General features: G+C 28.7%; 1 protein-coding gene across 7 annotated transcripts; it reads left to right on the top strand.

The window, feature by feature from the left end:
• The first annotated feature begins 471 nt into the window (after nucleotides 1-471).
• LOC129961768 (F-box only protein 28-like) lies at nucleotides 472-26,233 on the top strand. 7 transcript variants are annotated; one of them, XM_056075380.1, is made up of 7 exons: nucleotides 472-617; nucleotides 5,623-5,694; nucleotides 6,068-6,282; nucleotides 7,740-7,988; nucleotides 8,764-8,953; nucleotides 22,524-22,668; nucleotides 25,390-26,233. In XM_056075380.1, the coding sequence occupies exons 3-7, from the start codon at nucleotides 6,136-6,138 to the stop codon at nucleotides 25,847-25,849; spliced, it is 1,191 nt and encodes a 396-aa protein (XP_055931355.1). In that variant the 5' UTR covers nucleotides 472-617; nucleotides 5,623-5,694; nucleotides 6,068-6,135; the 3' UTR covers nucleotides 25,850-26,233. The 7 variants fall into 7 exon arrangements, with proteins under 7 accessions (XP_055931355.1, XP_055931317.1, XP_055931310.1 ...); XM_056075342.1 differs by having other exon boundaries at nucleotides 478-617; nucleotides 5,623-5,689; nucleotides 6,068-6,339; nucleotides 25,390-26,137; XM_056075335.1 differs by having other exon boundaries at nucleotides 478-617; nucleotides 6,068-6,339; nucleotides 25,390-26,137.

The following is a 26,233-nucleotide window of genomic DNA, read 5'->3' as shown; positions in this document are numbered from 1 at the left end:
TGTTGTGACTGATGGCCATTAAATGAAAGTCCAAATCAAAACCCTGAACAAACCTTTATTTTTTTGTTTAACAAACCAATGACGATAAAATACATAAAATTCAATTCTGAGTTTCTATATTAGTTTATTGACATTTAATTAATTTAAAAAAAGATGTGCTTCTTAGGAAGAATCTATATAAATAAATGATATCATGAATATATGTAAATAAATCATATTAATGTACAAGGAAATGTAAGGTCCCTTTCAAGCCCACAGAAAGCCTATAAGCGATTTCTACCTCCTTTGTGCTATCGGCACTCCTTGGAACCGACAAACGTTTATAGCAGGTATAAAAATGCCCTTCATCCTTGGCGTCTAATAAATTTTGACCTTTTGCGAAAAAGGCAAAAAGTTCTTCCAGTAGCAACCATACATCTAATGCGTCTGTCCCCCATTTCCATCACGATCGAAATGAAACCCCTCCACTAGAACTACTTCCCATCACCATTCGCCTCTAATGCTTCTCCCTCCCCCTCCCCCCCTCTTTGGACTACTAGAATGAGGAGCGTACTGCAGTTAACGAGTCTCACATTAAACAATCAAAAGTAAATAAATAAAAGAAGAATGTGAGGGAAGTAAGTTTTAATATACAGTTAGCTTGTTGTAAACTTTCTCAGAATTGAAGTTTCTTCATCATCATTTAAATTTTCATCAAAATATATTTGTATAGAATGTTTTGCGTTCATTTCGCTAATTTTAAGATGTAATAGTGTATCAGAAAAAATATTTTTATTGGTGAACTAAATAAGACATCTCTGCAAAATGTTGTGTAATTTTTTTAAATTGTATCAAATTAATAAATTTGTATTTAACTAATTAAAAATATCAGTTGGTTTCAGTAAGTTCTATGCACAATTTTTGTTATTTCTGACTTAAATTAATTGGAAATTAAAGATCGAAATGTTGAGAAAATCATTAAAATAAATTGAAGTAATGCTTTGTTATTTTTCATCCGTTTTTTTAGTCTAAAGTTACAAATATTCTAATTATTTTTTTTTCCATTCGTGAAATATAATTTGTGAATACTTTTAAATTATTTACCGCCTTGCAACTTTTCAGATAGTGAAAAAAAGCGATTCGTAAGTATTATTATTAAGTGTAATAAAAACAGGTATGATGCTTGGTTTTTAAACAGCCAATTCTAAATTCCGTATGAGTTTTCCTTTATTGTTTTCTTTATTTTTATATATAATTGTGTCAAATCCAGTAAATGTAATCTTTATTTGAAATTTCAAAAAATGAGAACTTTTTAAAAAAATTGTTTTGTAATATGAAAATATTCAATGAGGATTTTACTCTGCATTTAACATTATCAAAACTTCTTGATGTTGCAGAATAATTTCAAAACCTAATGGCAAAATATATATTTTTATAATTTCAGGCATTTATTTATTTATAATGTTTTGTAAATAATATGCAATGAAAAAAAGATAGAAAAAGGGAATTTTTTGAAAATTTACATCCAAGACTGGCCAGTATGTTAACTTTGTTAGCATTTCAGTACATGTCCTATCTACATAAAGTAAAAGTGTGACTTATGTTGGATATTATTGAGAACTAAATAAGAATATAATAAAATTGTATTAACTTCTAATCCCCTTACATTAAAAATACATATATGATCACAGATCTACTTAGTTTTAGTACTTGTTATTGTTGTGCTCTATATTAATTGGGTTTATGAACTTAATTTCTTCTTTTAATATGATTAATTATCATATTTTATTAAAATATCTAATTGTTCTAATAATTATTTTTAACTTATTATTAAAGTATAGGTAAAATGTCATAATGTTAATATCAAAATACCTTATCACTAATCAGTTCTTATTGTTATTGATTATCTTTAACATTTCAATACTGTGGTATTAAAATATTAGTTTTTGATAAATTAATAAGCTTTTTTTTTCTGAAGATTACATTCTTTGCTATTCTATAGATAACTTTAAAAAATGATTGATTAAAATAATGCATTCTTTATTTTATTTTTTCATGAGAGCATTCTGGACGAAATGTCTTGTGTATTTATTTCTTTGTTTCCACGTTAAAGTAGGATTAAATTTTATGGCCGAAACTGTCTCTAATGAGAGAAAATTTCCAATGACAGCCATGAATACTATGTTTTGGAAATTCTGTCTTTATTTCAAGATCTGTCATAAATATTTTAAAAAGCTTTTTTTTTTCCAAGTTTATTTTTTATGTTTTCCATAGTATGATTGTAGTAATAGCAAATGCTGTTGTTTTTGTAATTTCATTTCTGTGATGTGATAAACTATGCAATTACAGTATCTATCGATTTTAGTTTAAGTATATAATCCATGGTAGATAGTTGTGAAACTACAGAGTAAAGATGATATATTAATATTTTTTTTATTTGTATTATAGTTTCTATTAATACTCATTGTTTCAATTTCTTCTTAGAAAAGTTTATACACTATTTAATTTGCTTAATAGGTCTTATTTATTCAGTGTACATTTTTGGAAAATATTATTATTATTATTTTTTTTTTTTTTTTACTTTTGTTATTTCATTGATTATTGTTAAATTCTCTTCTATATTGATGACTTCATTAATAATACTTAAGCTGAATTGTAATTTAATTTTTTATTAAGTAGAAAAGAATGGAAAAAGTAATGATAAACAAAATTCCTCTTTTTTTATTTTCATTATCACTTATTTTCACATTATTCTATTTCTACAGTTTCATGTTTATTAAACATAGTAATAGAATTTTAATTAATTTAAATCTAAAAATGTACCCTGTTTTCATTTCCATCTGGTAGGTTTTTGTATCACTATTTATAATATATAAAGATTAAGTACTCAAGTAATTAAAAAGCAAGTTTTTTTTTTTTTTTTTAGTTTTTTTTTTTCCAAGTTGATTAAAGCACTGTAGAAGCAAGTGACATCTTAATCTTTGTTATTTTTATTCTTGAATTGATGAGTGATTGTGAACATTGTAAAATGTCATGCATTACAATAAACTATCTTTTAAACAGTGATAGAAGCAAGTTTGAAAAACATCAAAGTGGATCAATAATGTTAAAAATGATTCATACTATTAAAATATAGCTTTGAAATATATTGAACTGCAAAGGAAAATCCAAATTGTATGGATATGAGGCTTTTCTTAAAATGGTATGCAACAGCTAGAAATATCCAATTATAAACACAATTTACCGTCACAAAATTTTAAAAAATAATAATTTAAATAAATAATTAAATAAATTAAAATAAATAAGTTAATAAAATAAGCCTTGATGATTCATTTGTCATTTGCATATCTTTTCTTTTATCTTTAAATGCAATATATAATGGAAGATTATCTGCAAGAAATACTAACATAATACTAATATAACATAATTTTTTTTTTTTTTTTTGCAAATTATTGAAGGTGAATTAAATGTTTCTTATCAATTGCTATATAGTTGCTCATTTTATCCTCTTACTGTATAAGTGTTATAAAAAAAAGCAAATGCCCACAGAAGTTTTTATTTATAATATATTATTATTCTTTTCGTAAATATTCAAAATTATGGATCTAATTGAAATATCTTCAAATTATAATTCTAATCAAAATTCTAATATAGACTCAAAGTCTTATGCATAAAACTTCTGTATACCAAAATTTTCTATATATTGAACAAAAATTTTCATATAATGAATTATGAATACCTATTGTAGTAAAAAAAAACAAAAAAAAAAAACAGTCACAAATTTTGTTTATGAAGAAATCTAAATTAAATTTTTAAAAAATATATCACTGATTCTTATTGCAATAGATATTATCTGGAAACTGGAGATCATTTAACAAAAAACTATAAATACTTATCTATTAACCTTATGTAATTCTTTGTTCTTGTTTTACAATATCCTTTTCTGTTTCAGAGCATGCAAGTTTTTTACTTTTCAATTTAGCTTTGTATTCTATATAGAGAATATGACTTCTAAGCGTAAATCTTTAAACTATAAAGGAAAGTTCAGCTTAATAATAAATAAAGGAAAAATAAAAATTCAGGGGAAAAGTATGAAATTTCAACAAGAACATTTCCAGTAATTTTGAAAAATTGTTTGTACATTTTATTAAAAATAAATCTTTTTGTCTAATTAATTCTTGTAAGTTTTCTGTAGCCTTAAATTGCTAATTGCACATAACTATTTTGTAATTATAAAAAAGCTGAAAATTTTGCTATATGTATTTCTCTATATTGATTCTATATATCATTTTTTCTTTTTTTGAGCAGTCTTGTAGCCTATTCAAGTTTTACATTGAATTTCAGTCTTGTAATTATATTGAATGTAAAAGAAGAGAGACAATGAATATATAAAATTATGAACTTATAAATAAATGTTGTATTATAAAATTATGAACATATAAATAAATATTGTATTAATTTTATTTCAGTACATGAGCATTTCTAACATTTAAATTCAGTATATTGCTTTTAAGCAGCATACCCAATTTTGTCTTCTAAAATAGCTCTTGCTTGCTCTTGTCAATAGGATGCAAATTGAAAACATTATGAAATTAATTAATAACATGCATATGGCAACATTAGTGCTGATAAAAATAAGAAATATTAATGAATCAACATTTTCCACCTGTGATGATTGCATATTTTAGTTTGTTTGTATGATTGGGAATATATTTTGTAATGCAATGCTGAATTAAAATTTGCTACTTATAAAAAAAGCACTTAAATCTATCCTTATAATTGTTCACTTTTTTTTTTTCACAGCAAATGGCAATATATTATTAAACTACACTTAAACAAAAAAAGATTTTTAAAGCATTTTTTTTTTTTTTTTTTTGCATAATTTATTCAAGAAAGTAAAGTAAAACATCAATTTAAAATCAGTTTTTAAAAGCTGAAGTTTTAAATATTAAAAACAAAAATTCAAGAGTTTTATAAAATTATATGGAATTCTAATAAAAAAAATGACGATTGTATATGGAAGATTTTATTATAATATCTGCATTCTAATTTTCAAATTACACTTCATATTTTATCTATTAATTATCATTTAACAGTAATGAATCAATCTTTTTTGGATGTTGATCATCAAAACATCTGATAATGAATTATTTGATAATGTTTTTTTTTTTTTTTCCATGCATTATATTCCTGGATTATTTTAATCCTTGAGAAAAAAAAATTATAAATTTTATGTGAGGGAAAAGTGTTTAATCTTTTATAATGTGAAATTTTTTTTAATTATTAAAGATATAATAATTTTAAAAATTATGTATTATTATCTTAATATAATTATATATATTAATGTAATTATATTTAAATTTTAAAGATAAAGAAAGTATATAAGTAAAATAATATTTAATCTTTGGACTGTACTAAATACATGAATCTCATAAGTAATCAAGTTATAAATTATTAAGTTCTAATTAGTAAGTTACAACTTAATAACAATTAGCCCATCTTCAGTAAGGTATTAGAACACTATATTGAAAAAAAATTCTAATTTTATGGTTATTTCATTATTATGCTAAAATTAATTGTTACATTTAAATGATTATTTCCCAAGCAATTCTTATTCTATTCTGTACAATATATTTTGTGTAGGTTCTCCAGGCTACATGAAGTGCTACCTACAAAAGAGATGAAAGAAATACAGAAATTTCTGAAGCAAGTAAGGTAATTATTTCTGTCATAAAAGTAGCATAATTTTACATAAAAGTACCCTATGTTCTCAGAAATATATTCATTCTTACTTCTATTTTGTGTGTGTATATATGTATATATAACTTAAAATTTAAAAGACTATTTTATATTTCTCAAGTTTTTTAATCATTTACTGGCTGTATTTTTACTGACTTAGAAATTATATCATGCTTATTTGTTAATGCATCAAATAGTTGCATTAGCATACAGCTATTTGCTTATATATCATACCTAACACTTGTATTATAAGTTCTATAATTGCTTAAAATTGTACTGTCCTTTTTTTCTTTTTTTTTTTTTTTCAAATAAAACCTGAAAATAATTTAATATTGGTTTTAATTTTTAGGGCTCTTATGAGTAATGAATACATTATAATTTCATTTCTTTGATGAGCAACTATTTTAACAACTGACAATGGATATATCACTTAATTCATATGTTTCACCTGAAAATTCTCATCTTGATGAAAATCAGGGATCAGTACAAACTTTAGAAAAGTATAATCTGGATTGTCAGCAGAAAACAGCTGGACCTCCTCTCATAACAGACTTACCATCTGAAGTAATTCAACATATTTTACGGAATCTCTCCTTTGATACTATTTCAAAACTAAGAATGGTAATTATGTATGAAATTTAATATTTTAAAATTGATATTTGATTTATGAAAAAAAAATTATATGCTTAGAATTTTTTAGAATATTTATGTTTAATACTTATATATTCAATTTATCAATTCTAGTTTTAGATTTCAGATTCTGACTTCAATATCTCAGTCTCCATTGTATTATATACTAATTATTTCACTTTTTTCCATCTTCAGGAATGAAAACTTAAGATTATTGAACAGCTTTTTTTTTTTTTTTAATTTCAGTTTGTTGCTCATTTTTTAAAAAATATATTTAAAAAATGCTTCTAGCAAATTTGAAGTCGTTCATTACTTACATCTTTTTAATGAAATCTTGTGGAACTATTTTGAAATTAAATGATTGGTTATTAATATTCAAATAATTGATTTTAGCAATAAACTTTTAATTTAAATAAAGAATATATTGGTTTATTTAAAATATATTTATTAACTTATAACAGTGAGCTTTTAGTTTGTTAATATTTTTAGATATAAAAAAAAATTCTAACTGTGTAATTATTTTTTCTGATTTTAGAAAACTGATGTATTTTTATTTATTTATTTTCCCTTACTGTTTCATTTCATTGCCACCAGTTATCCAGTAGATAAATAGTTAAAATCTTTTATGGGTGTTGAATGTAAATTTAAAAAAAAAATCATAATTTGTTTCAGTGAAATATTTTACCACTTGCCAGAAATTTTTTTTATCTTCTGAAAAAAAATTTACATTTTTTAGTTGCTAAATTGTAGTGTAATTAAGTTGCTATTATTGTATTCTATTGTCTAGAATCTTGTAGCAGCATTTTAATTTCTTTTTTAATACATTTTTTTCACTTTGGATATTTATCTGTATATATTAATTATTTAAATTTTGGTAGGTTTGTTTTATGAATTCAGTATTTTATTTTGTTGCCATATTAATAATGTTATTTTAAATAATGATTAAACACCTTCTTTAGAAATATCTCTTTGATTTAAGCTTTTGGCTTACCATGCATAACGAGATTGCTTGTGATTTTATAGCCATGTATGATTTTGTAATTAATTTGTCTTTGACTGCCATATTGAAAATTAGTGTGCTTTCTACAAATAAGAAAAACAAAAATTTTCGTATTAAGTCCCTTTACGATATATATTCAAAATTTCCAACATAATTCATTTTAGATTTGTCAAAACTTTTTAAAAACATATATAGACTTTTTCTAGATTTTTTTTCTTTTGACAGACCTATATTATCATTACATTTTTATGGCATTGCATTTTTATTTTATTATGCTTATTAATTTTTTTAAAACTCAAATAAAATAGATAATTCCAATGAATGAATTATGTAAAACTGTTTTTTCTTTACCAGAATCTCTTAGATTTATTTTTAAAATTCTTTTAAATAGGTGTCCAAATCTTTCAATGAAATATGTTCAGCTCTTTTGAATTCTGAATTTAATCATTTACGAACTATAATGTTGCAAAAGTTCCAAGCTATAAAGGCACTGATGCCAAGAAGAGAATCTGCTAGAAGGAAGCATCCCTTAGCTCGAGAAAGTGATATCATTGAAACATTACATATGAGACTATCCTTACTACATATGACCTTTGGGAAGCACATTGAACGAAATTATTGTTGTTTCTTCCCTGGAGAAGTTAGTAATATGGTTTTATTTTCAGTCTATGATAATTTTCTTTTGTAGCTATCAATTTTTTTTTACTGTCAACTTGGAGTGATAACAGTAACTTTTTATAAGAAAAATTTTCTTTTATGTAACTCTGTGAATTATGTGTTTTTATTAATATTTTGATTTTTGTTTACAATGAAATTTAATGCCTCTGATTATAAAAACTTTTTAATATCTGTAAATTTTTTTTAGAACTTTATTTCAATAATTTTGTCTAAAACCTTGTGTTTCAAATTAGACAGAATGGGAGTACTTGTTTATATTTTGTGCTTTCATGCTGCAGAAGAAGAGTTATTCACCATGCAAGTGATGATATAATAATTATTGATTTGGACAGTCTAATACTTATGAATTTTAAATGGACAATTTCCTGATATCTTTAATTTATAATATATGGTGTTAAACTGCTAATATTTAATTATTTCATCTGTGAATCATTTTTCTAAAAATAGTTATTTTAGTATACATTATATAAGTTAACATAATAATATTATCATTGTGAATTCTTTACACTACTGCATTCATCATAGTAAATGACAGTTCATGGCACATTTTTAAGACCCTATAAGTTTAATTTACAATTGTTGCAATTTTATATTTACGTTCCTTGCTTCTTTGCTACAAGCAATTTAGTTCTTATGATCAGTATACAATGCAGCAATTTTTTACTTGCATAAATTATTATCCTTATTGCATATAAATATTTTTTAGACTTATTGTTATTTTTTGTTTTGTTTTTTAGATTATTGATGAAATCTACAGAATTCTAAGATACATGAAAGACAACCCATGTCTTAATCGTGCATATAAAGTGACTGATGAGCTTTTTGATTTGTCGACAATGGCTATGGAATACTTTAAAGAACATATTGAACCATCTCTACCCGAAATTCCATTCTTAGCTCATGATTTATTTGAACATTCTTTTATTCGTAAGAATATCATTTTTCTATTGTTCCGATTGAATCTTCATTGGTTATTACAATAGATTAGATTAATATATTTTATATTTTTATTAGATTAATATATATTATTTGACAAATTGTTAAATAATTCCTATTCAAAAAATTAATGTTTTGAAATTATTTTTTTAAGGAATTCTGTGCTAGCAGTTATTATATTGAATATTTGTAGAATAATAAAAGAAAGTAAATATTTTTATACTGAAATTTTTTATGTTTTGACTTGAAAAAATAATAAATTCCAAATTTACCATCAAAATTAGTATAAGCGGTTATTATAAATTATCTGTATAGTAATTATTATTTGTTTTTCCCTTAAAATACTTTTGTATGCTGCTTGGCTATAAAATAATTCAGAGTTATGAGTCCTGATTTATTAATATATTAACGTAAATGTAATAAAATGCATTTTGTCTACTCTGTAATTTCTTAGAAAAAAAGAATAAAAAAGAAAAAAACCAAAATCATTTTTTAGTAAAATGCAGGAAAATGAGTATACTTACATCATAATATTGTTACATAGGTACTTTAGTGTAGAATGCAATGACATACACAAGAAGTAGAGCTAAACCAATTTATTAACTTAACTCAGAACACAGTGACTGACAGATCTTCTGCTTTTATACTAACAGGGAAAGTACCAGAATACTTTTCTGGAGACAGTAAGAAAAGTCCAGAACATTTATGTAAACTAAAGAAAGGTCCAAAATCTGCTGAACATGAAATAGAGGAAAACATAAAATTAAGGAATTAAATATTTACAGAAACTGTGAATCGCATTGTCTCTAGCGGGATTCGAACTTACGATCTCTTGATTATGAGACCAGTGCTATGACCATTCGGCCATGGTGAGTCGACTGTCTCTTTTCAACGCGACATTGCTCCTTCCTTAGAAGAACAGCGTCTCGATGTTATGACATTTAATTTTGTGGCTCTAGTTCTTGATCGAGTCACAGAGCCAGTATAAGGCGTCGCGTCTTCACGGGGAGCTGTCTCTTGAGAAATGTCTCTTTCTGGAACCTCCATTCTTTCATAAGAAAGTTTGTCGTCTTGTTCTTCTGGGTCATGGTATGGCGTCATGCGTAAGACGTGGACAACTTCCTTTGGTTTCCGCCTTCTTGAACTAGGGTCGAAATCGGCTACTTCATAGGTGACGTCGGACAGCCGCCTCAAAACTTGATAAGGGTCGAGGTACCTCTTGAGGAGCTTCTCGGAAAGCCCTATTTTACGAACTGGAATAAAAATCCACACCAAATCCCCTGGTTCGCATGCCACCATCTGATGTTTGGAGTCATAACGCCGGCGATCTTTCTACTGAGCCTCGAAAGTTCGTGCACGAGCTAATTGCCTCGATTCTTCTGTCTTATTGATCAGATGACTAACGTAATCCTCTTCTTGGCTGAACTCGTTGGGGCAGAGAGGAAACATCGTATCCAACGGCGTTTCAGCTTCTCGCCCATGTAGTAGGTAGAAGGGCGTAAAACCTGCCGTGTCGTGCTTGGCAGTGTTGTAGGCAAATGTGACGAACGGCAATATCTGGTCCCAGTTCTTCGGTTCGGCATCAACATACATAGAAAGCATATCTGCTAGCGCTTTGCTGAATCGCTCTGTAAGGCCATTTGTTTGCGGAATGAGGCTGTTGTCATTCGATGAGTGATATTGCACAGTCGATTAATATCGGACACTAGCTTGGATTGGAAAACTTGGCCACGGTCTGTAATGATAACTCGTGGAGCTCCATGCTTCAGGATTATGTCCTCTAGTAGGAATTTGGTGATTTGTGTAACTTCCGCCGTCGGTAAAGTTCTGGTTACTGCGTACCGTGTCAAATAATCGGTGCATACTACAATTCATTTGTTGCCCATACTACAATCCGTTTGTTGCCGTCGTCAGATTTAGCCGTTTGTTGCCGTCGTCTAGCAGGTCGATTCCGATGCGATGGAAAAGAGCGGCAGCTGGTGGAACAGGTACGAGGTGACTGGTGGCTTCTGAGGAATATATTTTCTCCTTTGACATTCTCGGCAGTGCTTCACATATCTTCGAACATTTCTGTACAAGCCTGGCTAATGAAATCGCTTTCTTATTCTATCACACATCCTGGTGAATCCTAGATGTCCGGCGGTAGGGTCATCATGGAGAGATGGTCATGGTCGTCCCAGAAAGCTTCTTATGTCATGGATATTCCTAGGCACAAGAAATTCACTCACTGCCTTTACTTTTTCTGGGTTCGGTCGTACGCCATCACTGGATACTAGGTGTCCCAAGGTCTTTATCTCTTGTCCTCCAAAGCGACACTTTTTAGGATTAAGGATAAGGCTTGCGTTCTGTATACACTGAAGGACGGTATTCAACCTCTGAAGATGTTCATCGCACAATGTCATCTAAAAGCACATTGTCCATTTTAAATGTCGTAGAAGATTATCCATCATCCTTTCCAAAGTTGCTGGAGCATTGCATAAGCCGAATGGCATCACTTTAAACTCATATAACCCCTCAGGTGTTACAAAAGCTGTTTTCTCATTTCTATTCTTCATCAACTTCTATTTGCCAGTAACCGGAGTAGAGATCCATAGACAAAAAATATTTTGCCCCCTTCTGGCAATCCAAGGTGTTGTCAATACGCGGCAGTGGATACAAGTCTTTCTTGGTAATTTTGTTGAGCTGGCGGTAATCAACACAAAAACGCCAGCTTCCATCTTTTTTCCTCACGAAGACGATTGGAGATAACCACGGACTTTCTGATAGTTGAATGACATCTCTTTCTAACATTTTGCTCACTGATAATGCGACGTTCAGATAGGGACACTCTGTAAGCTCTCTGACTGATAGGTAAGTGGTCGCCTGTGTTTATTCGGTGTTTAACATTGAGTTGACTTCCTTTCTTGGACGTTCTTTCTTGATCGAAAATTTCTGAAAATGTCTGGAGGTGATGAAACATTCTTTCTTTTTGGTCAAACCTCAAATTCGAAGCTATCATCGTAGTATAGTCGATGACACCCAAATTTGCCTTTAAAGTGGTCGTAGAATAAGGCGATCCTTCGACTATGGTATTTACGCAGTCTTTGCGTAAGTGTTCGCATATCCGATGCACATTCATTTAGGGATGATCTGAGGTTCCCCTTGTCCTTTGGCAACCCATAGTTCGGCTTTACCATCAAGGAGCGCAACTATAGTAAACGGAATAGTAACTTCCTTGCTCAAGATTAGCATCCTATTTCCTTCTACTATTACGTCGATAGCTCGAATGTTCTTATGGTCTAAGACGGTGATCTTTCTGATTGAACGAGCAGGTACTGTATAGTCTTCCAACGTGAATAAATGTCTGGAGTTTGGGATTGCCGAATGACGTCTTGAAACAAGAGCTCCGAACGGCCACAATCTATAACAGCTTGAGAAGCGCCCAAAAAGTCTCAACCGAGGATGATATAGTGAGTGCATTGCGGCAAAACAATAAATTCAAAAGCTTGAGGTCTGCCATTGATTTCGAAACGAAGCGTACATTTTCCCACGGATGTCACGTAATTTCCATCGGCGACTTTTAAAAGAACATTGTCAGTTGTTGGAAACTTAACTTTCTTCATTAGGCGACGATACTTCTCCGATATAACAGAAAATGAGACTCCAGAGTCCACAAGGGCAGGTACTGGCTCATAGTCGACGATTACTTCAATTTTGTTTCCAGACATCTTTGCGGCAATCGGAGGATTTTTGTCACTAGCAGCCTCACCCCCAAGGAAGGTCGCATTGCTTAGTTTTTCTCATTTCTCCGGCTAGGAGATTGACTGGATCCTCTATATGGCGATGGACATTTATAGCGGCGTGTCGGCGATCGACCTCGTGATGGGCTGGGAGACAAACTTCGAGCTGCTGGTAGGCTGTATTCGTCAGCATATCGTCCTTCATTCGACGGCAGACGGCCGAAATCTCTCCTATTAGCCCGATATGCCTCAAAAATAGCTTTGCGATCTCGGCAGTATCGAATGACATGGCCAGGGCGACCACAATGGAAACAGACGTGTCTTCTATCAGGGGTGCGCCAGACATCTGTCTTCCACTATAGTTGCTGTGCTATGGGCGTAGGTCGTCTGGCAACGGCGACATAGGAAGGTTGGCGTCTTGGTTTGACCTTTGTCCATTCTGGTGTTGTCTGTGACAAAGGAGCCAAAGCATTTTTCACTTCTTCTCGAACAATGGCTTCAATGCCTTGGTCTTGGAGTTCGGGATCGACTACTGGAGATATGAAGCGCTGGACCTCTTCTTGCACTATTTTACGTACTAGTGATATCAGATCCATTTGTTGGTCAATTGCAGCCATTGGTACGACATTTGGGAGCTTTTCAAATTTCTTACCCCGTATCCTCTTTTGCTTCATCGCTTCGATTTTTCTACACCATTTAATAAAGTCCTCTGTAGTGGTTATTTCTTTCGTCAGTAGTGCCTGGTAAACATCTTCGGCAACTCCTTTCATCAAATGAGACACTTTCTCTTCTTCTGACATATCTAGTTTGACTTGATGGCATAATCCCAACACACTTGGGATGTATGACTGCGTGCTTTCGCCAGATTTTTGAGCTCTATACTTTATCTCATCTTCTGCCTTCTTTACATAGTGCTGTGTTTCCCCAAACTCTTTTAACTTTGATTTCAAAACATCCCAGGAAGTCAATTTATCTTCATTATTTTTGGACCATTGCTTTGCTGTGCCGTCCAGGAAAAAGAACACATTAGTGAGACAAGTCATGTCATCCCATCTGTTGAATTTTGATACTCTGTCATATTCCTTCGGCCATTTGCTTGGGTCTTGTCCCACGTCTCCTTTAAATACAGATGAATTCCTGTATTGTGGCTGTGCTGGTGTCAGGATGATCGGTTTAGTTTCCTCTTCCTCAGGCATTTTCCTTGTCTTTCTGGGTGGTGAATTTTAAGGTCCAAATTCTGGTTCAAGGCCTTTAAGGCGATTGCTTCTATGTAAATCCGTTTCCACGTTGACTGGAATCGTACCTGGCGCCTCCACCAAAGAATGTCTTGTAGGTACTTTAGTGTGGAAAGCAATGACACACACAAGAAGTAAAGCTAAACCAATTTATTAACTCAACTCGGAACTCGGAACACAGTGATTGATGGATCTGCTTTTATACTAACAGGAAAAAACCCAGAATACTTTTCTGGAGACAGTAAGAAAAGTCCAGAATCTGCTGGAACATGAAATAAAGGAATACATAAAATCAAGGAATTAAATATTTACAGAAACTGAATCGCATTGTCTCTAGCGGAATTCGAACTTACAATCTCTTGATTAGAGACCAGTGCTATGACTATTCGGCCATGGAGAGTCAACTGCCTCATTTCAATGTAGCAATATAATATCTATGTAACATTAATAATTTTGTTACCATTCTCTCTATGTATATTTTTATGCATTCTTGCATTTTATTATTGAAATTGTGCTATCAGTGGGACAAGAATAACAATATGAATGCATTTTGTAAATTTCAGTGATTCTTAAAATTACAGATTGGAATAATAATCATAAAAAATCATTACAAAAAAATAAAGCATTTGAATTTATCAGATTTACATATTTTTATCATCACTCCTTACTCTTATAAAAATGTTCCTCATTGCGCTTCTTATTACCAACAATACATTTTTAGTGACCAACCTGAATTGATATTTATTAACTTTCTATGGATTATGTAATCAGTCACAGATTTTCTATATTGTAAAACAATTGCATGATTATATTAATCAACAAAACTATGGAGGTCTTTGATTCATATTTATCTGTTACCTGTAAATAAATAATCATCAAAATATTCTAATAGTTAGTGCTAATATATGTAAATTGATAAATAAAATCCAATGAATGTCTCAGAGAACTGGAATAAATGTATTAGAACTATAAATATGCAGTAGAGCCTTGCTTAACAAGCATTATTCATTCTCAAATCTTACTTTTAATACAAAACATTTTTTTTCCTTGGGAATCTATTTAAATTAGGACGATGGAATATGTCCCATTCCAAAAAAAGAAGGGGGGGAAAGCAAATTTATAATAATGTAATTTATTATTTATAATGCATGCTTTTATTATAAAGGAAATTGTATAAATACTTTTATCTTTGTCTATGCTTCTAAATATGATGAAAATGAAACGCAGCACCATCCGTAAATTCCCACATAGCTACTGCCTTATTAAGGGGATACTCCTCAATGTACAATGCAATAATTCCCCAAGATTTCAGCCTCTCCCTTATTTCACTGGAAAGTTATTGCTTTGTTGAATATGTTACTTCCTCCTTTGACTAAATCTCCTCAGCTTTTTGCTGTGACACTGAATGAAACCTCATATATTCTTCAATAGTTTTGTCTATATTCTTCCACCAGCTCATTGATGTCATTGCTATCATCTATAACAACCTATATCTTATCTAGAGACAAAATCTTTTTGATTAAGGCTTCACAGGCACTTATTCAAACTCCCCAAAATCAGTTTGAACACACTATCTGGCCAAAGTTACTTTCACTTAGATATAAATATTTTCTTCAAACTTCTTTGATATAGATGTAAGGATTTTCTTGAATTAAGCACGCAACACTGATTCTGCCAGATCTGCCCAACATGTGATGTCACATTATGTCTTCACCTCTCATTTTATGAAACATTACTCATTAAGTGAGTCACTTTTTTACATTTTGGTTTGCTCATTATGCAATTATTCATAATGAGAGGTACTCATTTAGTAAAGTTTGACTGTATTAAGGATAAGTGAAATTTTTTCTGGTGTTTTAAATAAAAAAAAAAGCTGTGGTAGTATTAACATTATGAAAATTTATGAAATTTGATGGTCCTCCTTTGAGGAAGTACACTCCTTTGGGGTTCATATTCTTGCCAATTAATTTAAAGTTTCTATTTGTTCTTGATACATACTTTCTGACACATCTATTGGAAACGAGAAGATAGCAAGTCAAAATGTTTTATACTGTGTTATATTAACTGTCAGTATGGCCTGCTTTTAAATTGGAGGACAGAAAAGTCACATGGGAATTTGTCTTCTACCAAAACAGCAAGAATAGATTATAATATTCCTCAAATCAAGGAGCTTTAATGGTGTTTTAGTATTGAAATTTTAATAAGATAAGGTAATAATAGTATTGTAGTAATGAATGTTTGGCACAAATACAAAATATTAAACTGCACTTTGCTGAGAATTTTTAGAAATATCCCTTGTAGATTGTTATAATACTATATCAAAAATTAAAGTAAATATTACATTTTATATAATTTTGAATATGATTCTTCTAATAGGATTTCATACACATCCACTGGGAAAAGGATGGAAGCAAATAGCCTTTATGTCATCTTACTTGTTGTATGATCAATTAAAAATAGGTACAATTGAAGAGTGTCTGCCCTAAACTATATCACAAAAATTTTAACATTACATTTATAGGTTGAATATTAACTGTAACTGAATGATGTAAAAATCATTTAAATCACTCTACAAGGTAGACTATTGGATCTTATAGCTACTAAATATAGTAGGCAGCCACTTGGATATAGATATCCATAAAAAAAAAGAAAGAAAGAAAAGAGTTTTTCAAAATTTTTGTTCAGATTTTTATTAAAAATTAATTATTTTAATGTTTTTATTCTCCTTAATAAGTTTAGAGTATATTATCATGCAAAAAGAAAACTTTATAACAGTTAAAAACCTTTTTTAATAATTAGATTTTTGTGATACCATTTTTATTTTCATACATTTTTTCTCCAATTTTAATAATTTTTAAAAAATATTTTGTTGTTATTGTTTCTAATGGCACTTGTCTAGTCAAGCCCACTGACTTTAAGAAGTCATTTGTGATTTTAAGCCAACGGTATGTCTGTTGTTTCTTCAGTAGTGCCATCTAGGGTGAAGCGAATGACTTAGCTACATACACATCATCACCCTTTTTACAGGGCAAACTTCATTCATGCATTTGTATATTTATAGTATTTTTCATTATTTTGTTACTGCTTTTATAATCATGTATTGCAACAATATTAAATAGATCTTTTGTGTGCATGTTATCATTACTATATAGTTAAGCATAAATTTAAATATAATATGAAAACAAATGAAATAAATTAAAACGTTATCATGTTTCAAAATAAAAATTTCATTATTGTTAATTTTTCAGCACCATTGCCCAATTTTTTAAAATTGTTACATTACCTAGTCTAAAAAGCTCTGTCCCAAAGAAAGTTAAATATTTTAGTAAATATGAAAGAATCAGTAGGTTTATAGATTTTTAAGTAGAAGGCAGTAAAATTTATTTATAGCAATACTGTAGGAACATAAATAAAATATTATTATAGACAATTTGAAGTTATAAAAATAATTTTTTAAGCTTTAAATAATTAAAACTTTTTTATTAGAACTTCAAAATAAGTAAGTAAACAATATAAAAATGTGAGATTAAGTGTATTTTGTAAGAAAATTTCAAAAAAACAATTATTTAGGAAAAAGACTAATTTTATTTGCTTACATTTTGATATAAACAACATATGAAAGAACATATAAAGAGTGAATTCAGATACATATCAGAAACATTAGGTACTGTTGCAATGTTAGTTAATATTATGGTGTCCTCAGGAGAAATTCGAGCTTTGTTTTAAGAACAATCAACTCCCTCTTCTTATTCATCTGGAATTAATTATCTTAAAATGTCTTAACTCTGTAACATCCAAGCACTTTTCATGCGGCACTCCCTTTAACATCCAGACTTTCCCGGCGTGTCTCTGGAAGACATGGACTCTTCCAAGCTGAGGGGCAGTTACTTTCTGGGGTCGTTCTACTCTGAGCAATTGCCTTGCGGTTTTCTCATCACGAGTTGCCTTTTCTATCGGCCGAACAGTTTCATTCTAATGTATTGACACTTTTTAGCATGAAACATTTTGTTCATCGACTTTTGGGGGTATTTGTTTTTTCATCACCAAATATTTGATATTTATTTTATAATATAATTTAAAAAATAGTTTTTTAAAATTTTATATTAGATTTGCAAACCATTTAAATAAAAACTGGTATTAATATCAATTTTCAAAACATCTTTATTTTTTTCATCTAATTTTCGATATACTTTTAGAATATTAATTCAGTTTTTTGGCAAAATTAAATAATATGTCATATATTATAATGTAATTTCTTTTACATAGTAATATATGACATACATATTGTATATATGAATGCAATTAGGTTATTTTTTAAATGACATAGATATCAATGCAATTCAGTAATAGACTAGATAATGTTTTAAATCTTCATTTAATACTGCAATAAAAACATACGTTGAATAAAAAAAATTGTGAAAACAGCACTTTTTGAAAGACATTTCGAAAATAAGTTGTTCTTTTAACATTCAGCTAAGAATTCTTTTATTTATTATCTTCAGTATTACATTTTTTAATATAAACTGTTTTGCTCTTTGAATTTTTTAATATAAAATATTATTTTGAATTTTGGATCGTAGTGCAAAGAGATTTTTTAAAATTTTTAAAGAAGTTTTCACATTTTCTTTATAAAAATTTACACATTCTTTTTTTTACTTAAATCATCAAAAAAATGAGTGAGAATTCCAAAAACATATTTATTTTGCAACTCATTTTTACTAATCTTTTAAAATTTTTGTCAAACAAAGAAATTACATTACGCCAAACGTTATATATTTCAGCTATCAAAGCAATTCGATAAATGAGATTACATGTTTTTAAAACTTCATTTAATACTGACATACAAAAAAAAAATTGTTCAATAAAATCAAGGAAAAAAAAATTACTCAGCGAAATATATTTCTCAAACACATTCCTTCAGTTTTCAACCTGGACATTTTACTTTAGTTCATCATAAATATTACTTTTTTAGTATAAACCGTCATGCTAAATTTTTCCAACTGAATTTTAAGATTTCTATACAATTGTTAAGGCAAAATCTTATTACAATGAAATAAAGTGAATTTTTGAACGAAAGTTCCATATTAAGTTTCCATAAATTCACGTATGAGTGAATCACGCGTAAATTTTTGTAAATCACTTTTTGATCGTTGAAATAAAAGTTGGGACAAATATACACACAAAAAAAAAATCCTTATTTTTCATTTTATCCTTATTAAACTTTTAAAATGTTATTAAAACAATCGTTTGTCAATCGTAGATAGTATGCCATATATTACTGCTTAGTTTGTTTGTACATCAAAATAATTTAGAAAATAGACGGAATGATTTTAAAACTTAATTTTACAATAAAATAAGAAAAATAGATGAAATTTGAGAAAATGTTTCAAACGATCAGCTAAAACAACATTTTTTTGGCCAACCATCATCTTCGCTTGACTGATCACTGTTGCTTCCATCAGTAGCAGGTAAAATTGTTTTAATTTCTTCATCAGTAAATTCAAGTTTATTTTCACTCATAATGAAGAAATAATAGGGGTTTGAATAAAAAAAATTATTCTGATAATAAAAAAAAACGATTGACAATATGTAAAATAAAGAGTAGAAATCCACAACTGAAGAAAAATTTACAGAATGGCATTTGTGCCAAGAATTTGCCATTTATACAACTTATCTCACTCTATGAAAGAGGGAAAAAAGAAAACTCCAATCTTTTTGCGGTCTTTTAATGCTATTTGTAGTTTGTACTCAGCATCGAAAATTCCGACGGTCTTTTGATGGCAGAATAAGATGCTAGGAATATAAAACGACTTCCTTCCATAGTAACGCTACCCATTTTGTGAGAAAATTGCGATGTGAATAGGCCGCAGAGTCAATGCAATCATTTGTCTTTATATCATTGCAATAGTCTTAATATTGAAACGAGGTTCTGATGCTTATCCGAAAAATAAGTGCCGATATCCTTACATGTCATTCATCGTTAACAGAGAACTTCAGTAGAAAATTTCTTTTATAAGTAGCCACAAAATCTTTTCAATTTTGAGATAAAAAACACGTGGAAATAACTTAAAACCCTTTGAAAATACAAAATAAGTGCAAACAACCTATTTTGTGAATCCCTCCCCAACCCTACCGCCTTAAGGCACTGGGGAAACTACTGTGAAAAGGCCGCGATTGTCGGAGATAACACGGACCTCCTGAAGTGCTTAGTACAGTAGCCGTTTTCAATACCCATCTCCCCTAAAACGCAAGCAGGCGCCCGAACCCGACCGACTTGGAGGTTATAGGAAAATTTCCAAACCACCCGGCTGGAAGTGTGAGGGTTAATAAAACCACTGAACATTGCACATCATTGTCAGAAAATATTTCAAACATTAAATGGCAGGTAGATTGGTTTATGAATGATAGGTTTGATGAACTTTGGAAAGCTATAAAAACTGTGAGTAAACTATCTATACTTTCTTCTTCGGTGATTTCAGTAAGTATTAGTATTTCCGTTGCTTTTTTCTTCAAAAAAAATTTAGCTTTTTTCCAACAATTTTGGATTATAGATATTTTCACAAAGACCCAGTTACATGCATTTTTTTAATATTTTTAAATCATTTTGGCTTTGCGTATTTTCAAATGTCTAATGGCTTCAATTTATTGGTTTCAAGACTGTCAGCTTGTGCTTCAATTTCCTCCAACCATTGCTGCTTTCTCTTTCAAATAGTATTGTTTTGTCTGGCATCAGCTGATAGAATACATAAGTTTAATTTCCATTACACTCATCCTCAGGCAAATACTTTTTTTTCACTGATTTCTCTTTTTCTTACGTTTCCAGGATGCAGTATTATTAAATGGAACCGACTTTTATTCACCCACAACTGTTTTAGAAACAGTACCATGATGTTAAGAAGAAAAAAAGAGATAAGCCATTCATTGATGGCTTTGTAATCGTTTTTGCCTATCAAAAATGCAATTTTTCAGAAATCATTAGTGCATCAGTAGACATATTTGTTTTCTCATTGTGGGGAATTTTCTTGGGATAGTTTTGTCTATATCATTTATTCACAGTCCCTTTAAATCTTTTTCTTTGCTTCCCATTTTATTTCTTTTCACAGCATCTTCAAAAAACTTTGTTTGTTTTTTCAAATAAATATCTATCATTGAAATCCCATGATTTTTTTTTTAACAGCACCAATTTGTTTCAATTTTAGAAATGATTTTTAACTTTTCTTGAAATGCCAGTACTTTGCAGCAGGACATCAGAAAACAAGTTGGGTAATAGCTGCCTTTAGAGATTTTAACTCTGTACATGCAGTAAACAGACACTTCCCTTACAATAATTCCCTTAGAGCTGACTTTCCTGAAAAAAGAAAAAAAATTCACTCATATTTAGTTGGATTGATACATATTGAATATTAATTAACAGATATTGAACATAAATGAATATTAATTTATAATGGAGGTGGGAGAGAAACCCACAAAGAGTTGACATCTTAAAAACTGGTGGCTTCTGGTATATTATACATTCCACAGGCAACAAGCTCTTGTGTACATTCCAATCATTACTATCTGGTGCTTCCACTAATTATTTACTACAAAGGGGTCAAAACAACCAAAGAATTCAAAACATGGACACTTAAGCGAACACCATTTTTTATTATTATTCCTTTACATTCTGGACAATGGAACATTATTTTCTTTTTAAAAAATTGGTCATTATACTGTCAGCTTTCTAAAGAGGAAAAATCATCATTTCAAACAGGAACAGCTGAAAAGTGGTTACTTCTGTTTAGAGGTTCAAAGTACCTCCTAAGTTAAGTAAATAAGTACTTCAGTAAGTAAAGAAGTACTTCCAGTTAAGTAAATAAGTACTATTGGAGACTACTGTTGTAGACAGTTTATCATTGTAAATACATTGTTATGTAAATATTTCATTATTAATTTATTAAAACCTTTTGTTTGGTTTGGTATTAACAACTCAATCTCTTTTGTATATGTAGAATCCAAAAACAAGCCAAAGCAGCAAATTCATTGTGATGGTATTGAAATTTGTTAAAACTATTTTGATTATCTGTTCATTGAAGATGGATATGGCGTAAAACTTGCTTTCAAATTTTTTTTCATCAGTATAAATATATCTTCTGATTAACAACTTATTTTATTGATAAATAGATTATTTTATCACCACCTTCTATAATAATGATGCCATTCCAATATTTTTGTTTGTCTTTACCAATCATTTAGCCATAAAGTTAAGTAGATATTGCAATTGAGTTTCTTCAAAATTTAATACTCCTGGCAAACTTCTTATGCCCTTTCTGTATAGTGAAAATATATCTCCTGAGTACAATTTTGATCTATTTCTTCTTATGTCTACTAATTCCATAATAGCAATATATTGTGCAGTAAGTTATTCTAAAGTCTTCATTATTTTTTTATTACATCCATTGCCCTATTACTTTACTACATATTAAGTAAATTTAGAAATGTAAAATAGGCTTTTCATAGATTATTAATTTCTTTAGTTAATTTAATATTACTTTTTCTTTTAAAATTTTTTTTACATAAATGATTAATAATTTTTGTTGCATAATATTTTTATTTTTTTATTTATTTTAGATCCTAAGTCAGAATTGTCCTTTCAAGGAGCTCAGCTATTGCTGGAAAGTACAAATATCAGAAAAGAAACTGATCAACCTAAAAATGATGATTCTGTAATGAAATTTCAGAAGCAATTGAAAAGTACTAGAGACATGGCAAAAAGGTTAGTGCCATTTGTTAGAATGGGTATGTAAAAATAGAATTTTTCGAGATATTTTTCTTTATTCACAGAATTCATTCAAATAATAACTGATAAAACAATTTTGATGTGACATAAAATATGAGAAATAACAATATTTTGTAGGAACTTGATTATCTGAGCCTACATCAACCAAGGTTTGTTGAACTGGTGCTAAGAAATCAATAAACTGTTTCATTAATTTTTTTTTATAGTCAACTAATTTGTTAGAAAAGGTACTAAGATTGGCAGTGGAGCCAATGTTCATGATGTAAAGGCTTGTAAAACGTTATTATGAGTAGTTGATTTTTTTTTTTTATTATTATTTTTTTATATATATATAATTCAAAAAATTATCTAGAAGAAAAAATATATACAGTTTAATTTTTAAGCAATTCAATAGCAAGTGAACAAATTCAATGCATCTTCAAGGAGAAAAAAATAATAATAAAAGGTCTCATTGTCCATGTGGGATGAAAATAATCTCTTGAAAACCCTCTTAAAGAATCATAAAGAAAATGCAAAGGAAACAGGAAAAATGAGTAACATTTATGAATTATCTTTTCAGTGATTTAACTTTGTTGAAATGTTCATATGTAATAGTACTTGCAGACTTATTTTTGCAATTTCTGTCAATAGTTCTGATTATGATTTAAAAATTTAGTCTACATTAAATAAACTATTTTACTATCCTATATAATTACATTGCCAATCAGTTGGGGTAATCTACATCTGCCGAAAATAATTCCCTCCTTCTGTAAAAAAAATTGTTGTATATTTATTAAATTTAAAGAATAAACTATATAAATCAATACAATATATTTGCTCCCTAACTTTCTGCAAAAAATGAAAAGTGTAAAAAATGAATTCAGTTATTTTAAAACAAATCATCAATAAATAATATATTATGAAATTCTATTTTTATTTAATTTATCTGGCAGTCATAATGTAGTTTAATAAATCTTATAGAATTAAAATAAGTAAAATTTTTGTGATTTTGAAAAGAATTGCAAAATAAAAAATATATTTAAAGATTCAAATAAAAATTTCTGAATCTAGATTTCAATCTTGAATTTTTATTAATGGAAAACTACTCATTTTTTTTTTTTTTTTAATAATGATGTTAACAAAATTTGCTTTAAAGACAATATTTCAGTTACTGAAAGGTAAAGATGGCCCTGCTTTCTGTCAAATTTAAAATATGAAGCAGTAAATATAAAAATCATGTCATATCATATTTAAGTAAATAGAACCAGTTTGTTAAGAATTGGAATGAAATATACACTTATAAATTATGCATAGAGTAATTTTCTATCGAAATAAAATAGACCACAAACAATCAACAAAAACTTTTTTTCCAGTTTCATACAATCCAAATGTGTTATGTAGATTAATATTTACTTTGACTTCATAAATAAATTGCTGTTATGTAAAATTATTGAAATATATTTTTTAACAAATGTTAAAGTATTTATTCTTAATAAATAAACTTCTTATTTTTAAAAAATATAATAAAAAGAGTAACCAAAGAAATCATTCTTGTTAGAATTTCATTCTTAAAAGCATGTTATTTATTTTAAAATGTGTTTAAAAGGAAATAATTATCTTTTGTAAAATAGTCAATAGCAAAATTTCTTATTTTTTTCAGAATTATATTAGAATGGGAAAATAGTTTTAAGAAATTGTTCTTATGAAATTGTATTGCTAGTTTACTATCATTGTTCTTTGTACTGTTTTTTTTTTTTTTTTTAATAAACCTATAAGTCTTTTTTTCCTCTCTTCACTCACATACATTTGGATATTATTTATTTGATATATGTAAGTCTCTGACTGTGAACATGCTTAACCTAGAAATTAAATATTTCAATTTTTTTTCTTCATAATGATGGGAAAACTATTTATAGCCGGTTTTGACATATACAAACCAGACTCAAGATAATAAAAAAAATTCATTTGCTGATTTTTTAAAAAACTTTTGTTAAGTAATTTGTGCTAAATGGTAAGTTATACTATTAAAATAATTTACTAGAATCGCATTTTGCAATGTTTATTGCCTATAGAAAATGTATTAGAAGTAGTTCAGATTAAAATGTGTATTTAATCAAATGTCTATAAATATCGTTGCAAATATAAGAGAAAAATTAAATAAATGTTAATAAAAATATTTTTATTATTGCTTAATAATTTAATACATGATAAATTTATTTTTTCAACTACGGTTGATGCAACTCTTTGAGCGTTTCAGGGTAAAGAGCTCATAGTTTTTCAATATATCTCATATAATATCCTCTTTTTCTTCATTTGGGTTTATTTTTCTTGGAAAAAAGACAGCTCATCTGCTTTTTTGCCAATTTATTTAACTTCTTTTTAGTTAAAAGCACTTTGTCTCTTCACCATTACTGTTTTCTCTGCCGACTATTATTCTATTCATCTTTCCCCAGTTATTTTTTTTTTAAATTCCAACTTATATATTTAAAACCTTTTAATTCTAATTTCTGTTGTAACATGTACAAATTTTGGGGGTTTCATCTTTAGTTGCAGAAAATCCTTTTTTCCTCCTTAAATTGTTAAAAAACATCTCTGCAGTGTACTGCGTATGAGCGAATTTCTAGCTTTGAATAAATAAATTAAGATAAGCATTTTAACATATTTTTCTAATTTTTGCTCGGCAAGGACTTGTTGCATTAATTTTAATTACTTTTTCAGGAACAGACGTGATATCATAAAGATAAAACAGTCCTTAAAGTGTGCTAAGAAAAGAGTCAGTACAGTGATCAAAGAACTCCAAGAAATCAAATGGCAACACAAAAATTGCAAAAAGGGTTTATTTCCCGAATATTGTAGTTTAAATGACATTTTGTTTGACATAAAAAGACAGAAGCAGGAATTATTAAAATTAGCCTGTTTATCAAATTGTGCAAACAATAAATCAAGTGTGCCAGAACTTTTACCTGAAAAAAGTTATTCTAATTCTGACCAGAGTTCATATGAGGGAATTCCTTCTGGCATTGACAAAACTTCATGTTTTTCACTAAACAAGTTTGCAACTACTGTAACTTGCTTTCTTGATGATGGAAAGAATGAAATCACTGATTGTTCTTTAAAAGTGCCTGAAAAAAGCCAACTACATATCAGCAATGAAAATTCTAATACAACTAAAGACTGACAGATCAGCAACCAAAATGTGATAGTGACTGAAGAGAGCAATATATTTCTTTTGTACAAATACTTACTGTCCTTTATTTTTTTGCTTTCTGTAGCAATTTTCTGTACAGATTTTGGAAATGGTTATTTATTTTTTAAGGTAAAAAGGGTTTAATATCAGTTGATATAGTGATTGTTTGATAGAAATTGTACTCTATTATCTTTAAATGTATGCTTTGCATAAAATTATTTTCTACACTATTATATATATTTCATTTGGAACTGATGGATGTAATGTGTTTCATTTTATTTTGTAGTTTTAGATTCTGTTTGTTTTCAAAAAATTAATAAAATTATTTATGATTACTCTTGTTATTCTGATTATATTATATAAGGTTATACATTA

Source organism: Argiope bruennichi, chromosome 1 (assembly GCF_947563725.1).
Source record: "Argiope bruennichi chromosome 1, qqArgBrue1.1, whole genome shotgun sequence".
In the NCBI taxonomy this organism is placed as follows: domain Eukaryota; kingdom Metazoa; phylum Arthropoda; class Arachnida; order Araneae; family Araneidae; genus Argiope; species Argiope bruennichi.
Note: the sequence above shows the minus strand (reverse complement) of the source record. Positions and strands in the feature narration are given on the sequence as shown.

Bases quoted from the DNA above. Each gene is read 5' to 3' on its own strand.
- LOC129961768 (XM_056075371.1), top strand. From the start codon at position 6,136: ATGGATATATCACTTAATTCATATGTTTCACCTGAAAATTCTCATCTT. The intron at 7,989-8,763 runs GTTAGTAATATG...TTTGTTTTTTAG, and splicing joins GTTGTTTCTTCCCTGGAGAA to ATTATTGATGAAATCTACAG. The intron at 22,669-25,389 runs GTTAGTGCCATT...TTACTTTTTCAG, and splicing joins ACTAGAGACATGGCAAAAAG to GAACAGACGTGATATCATAA.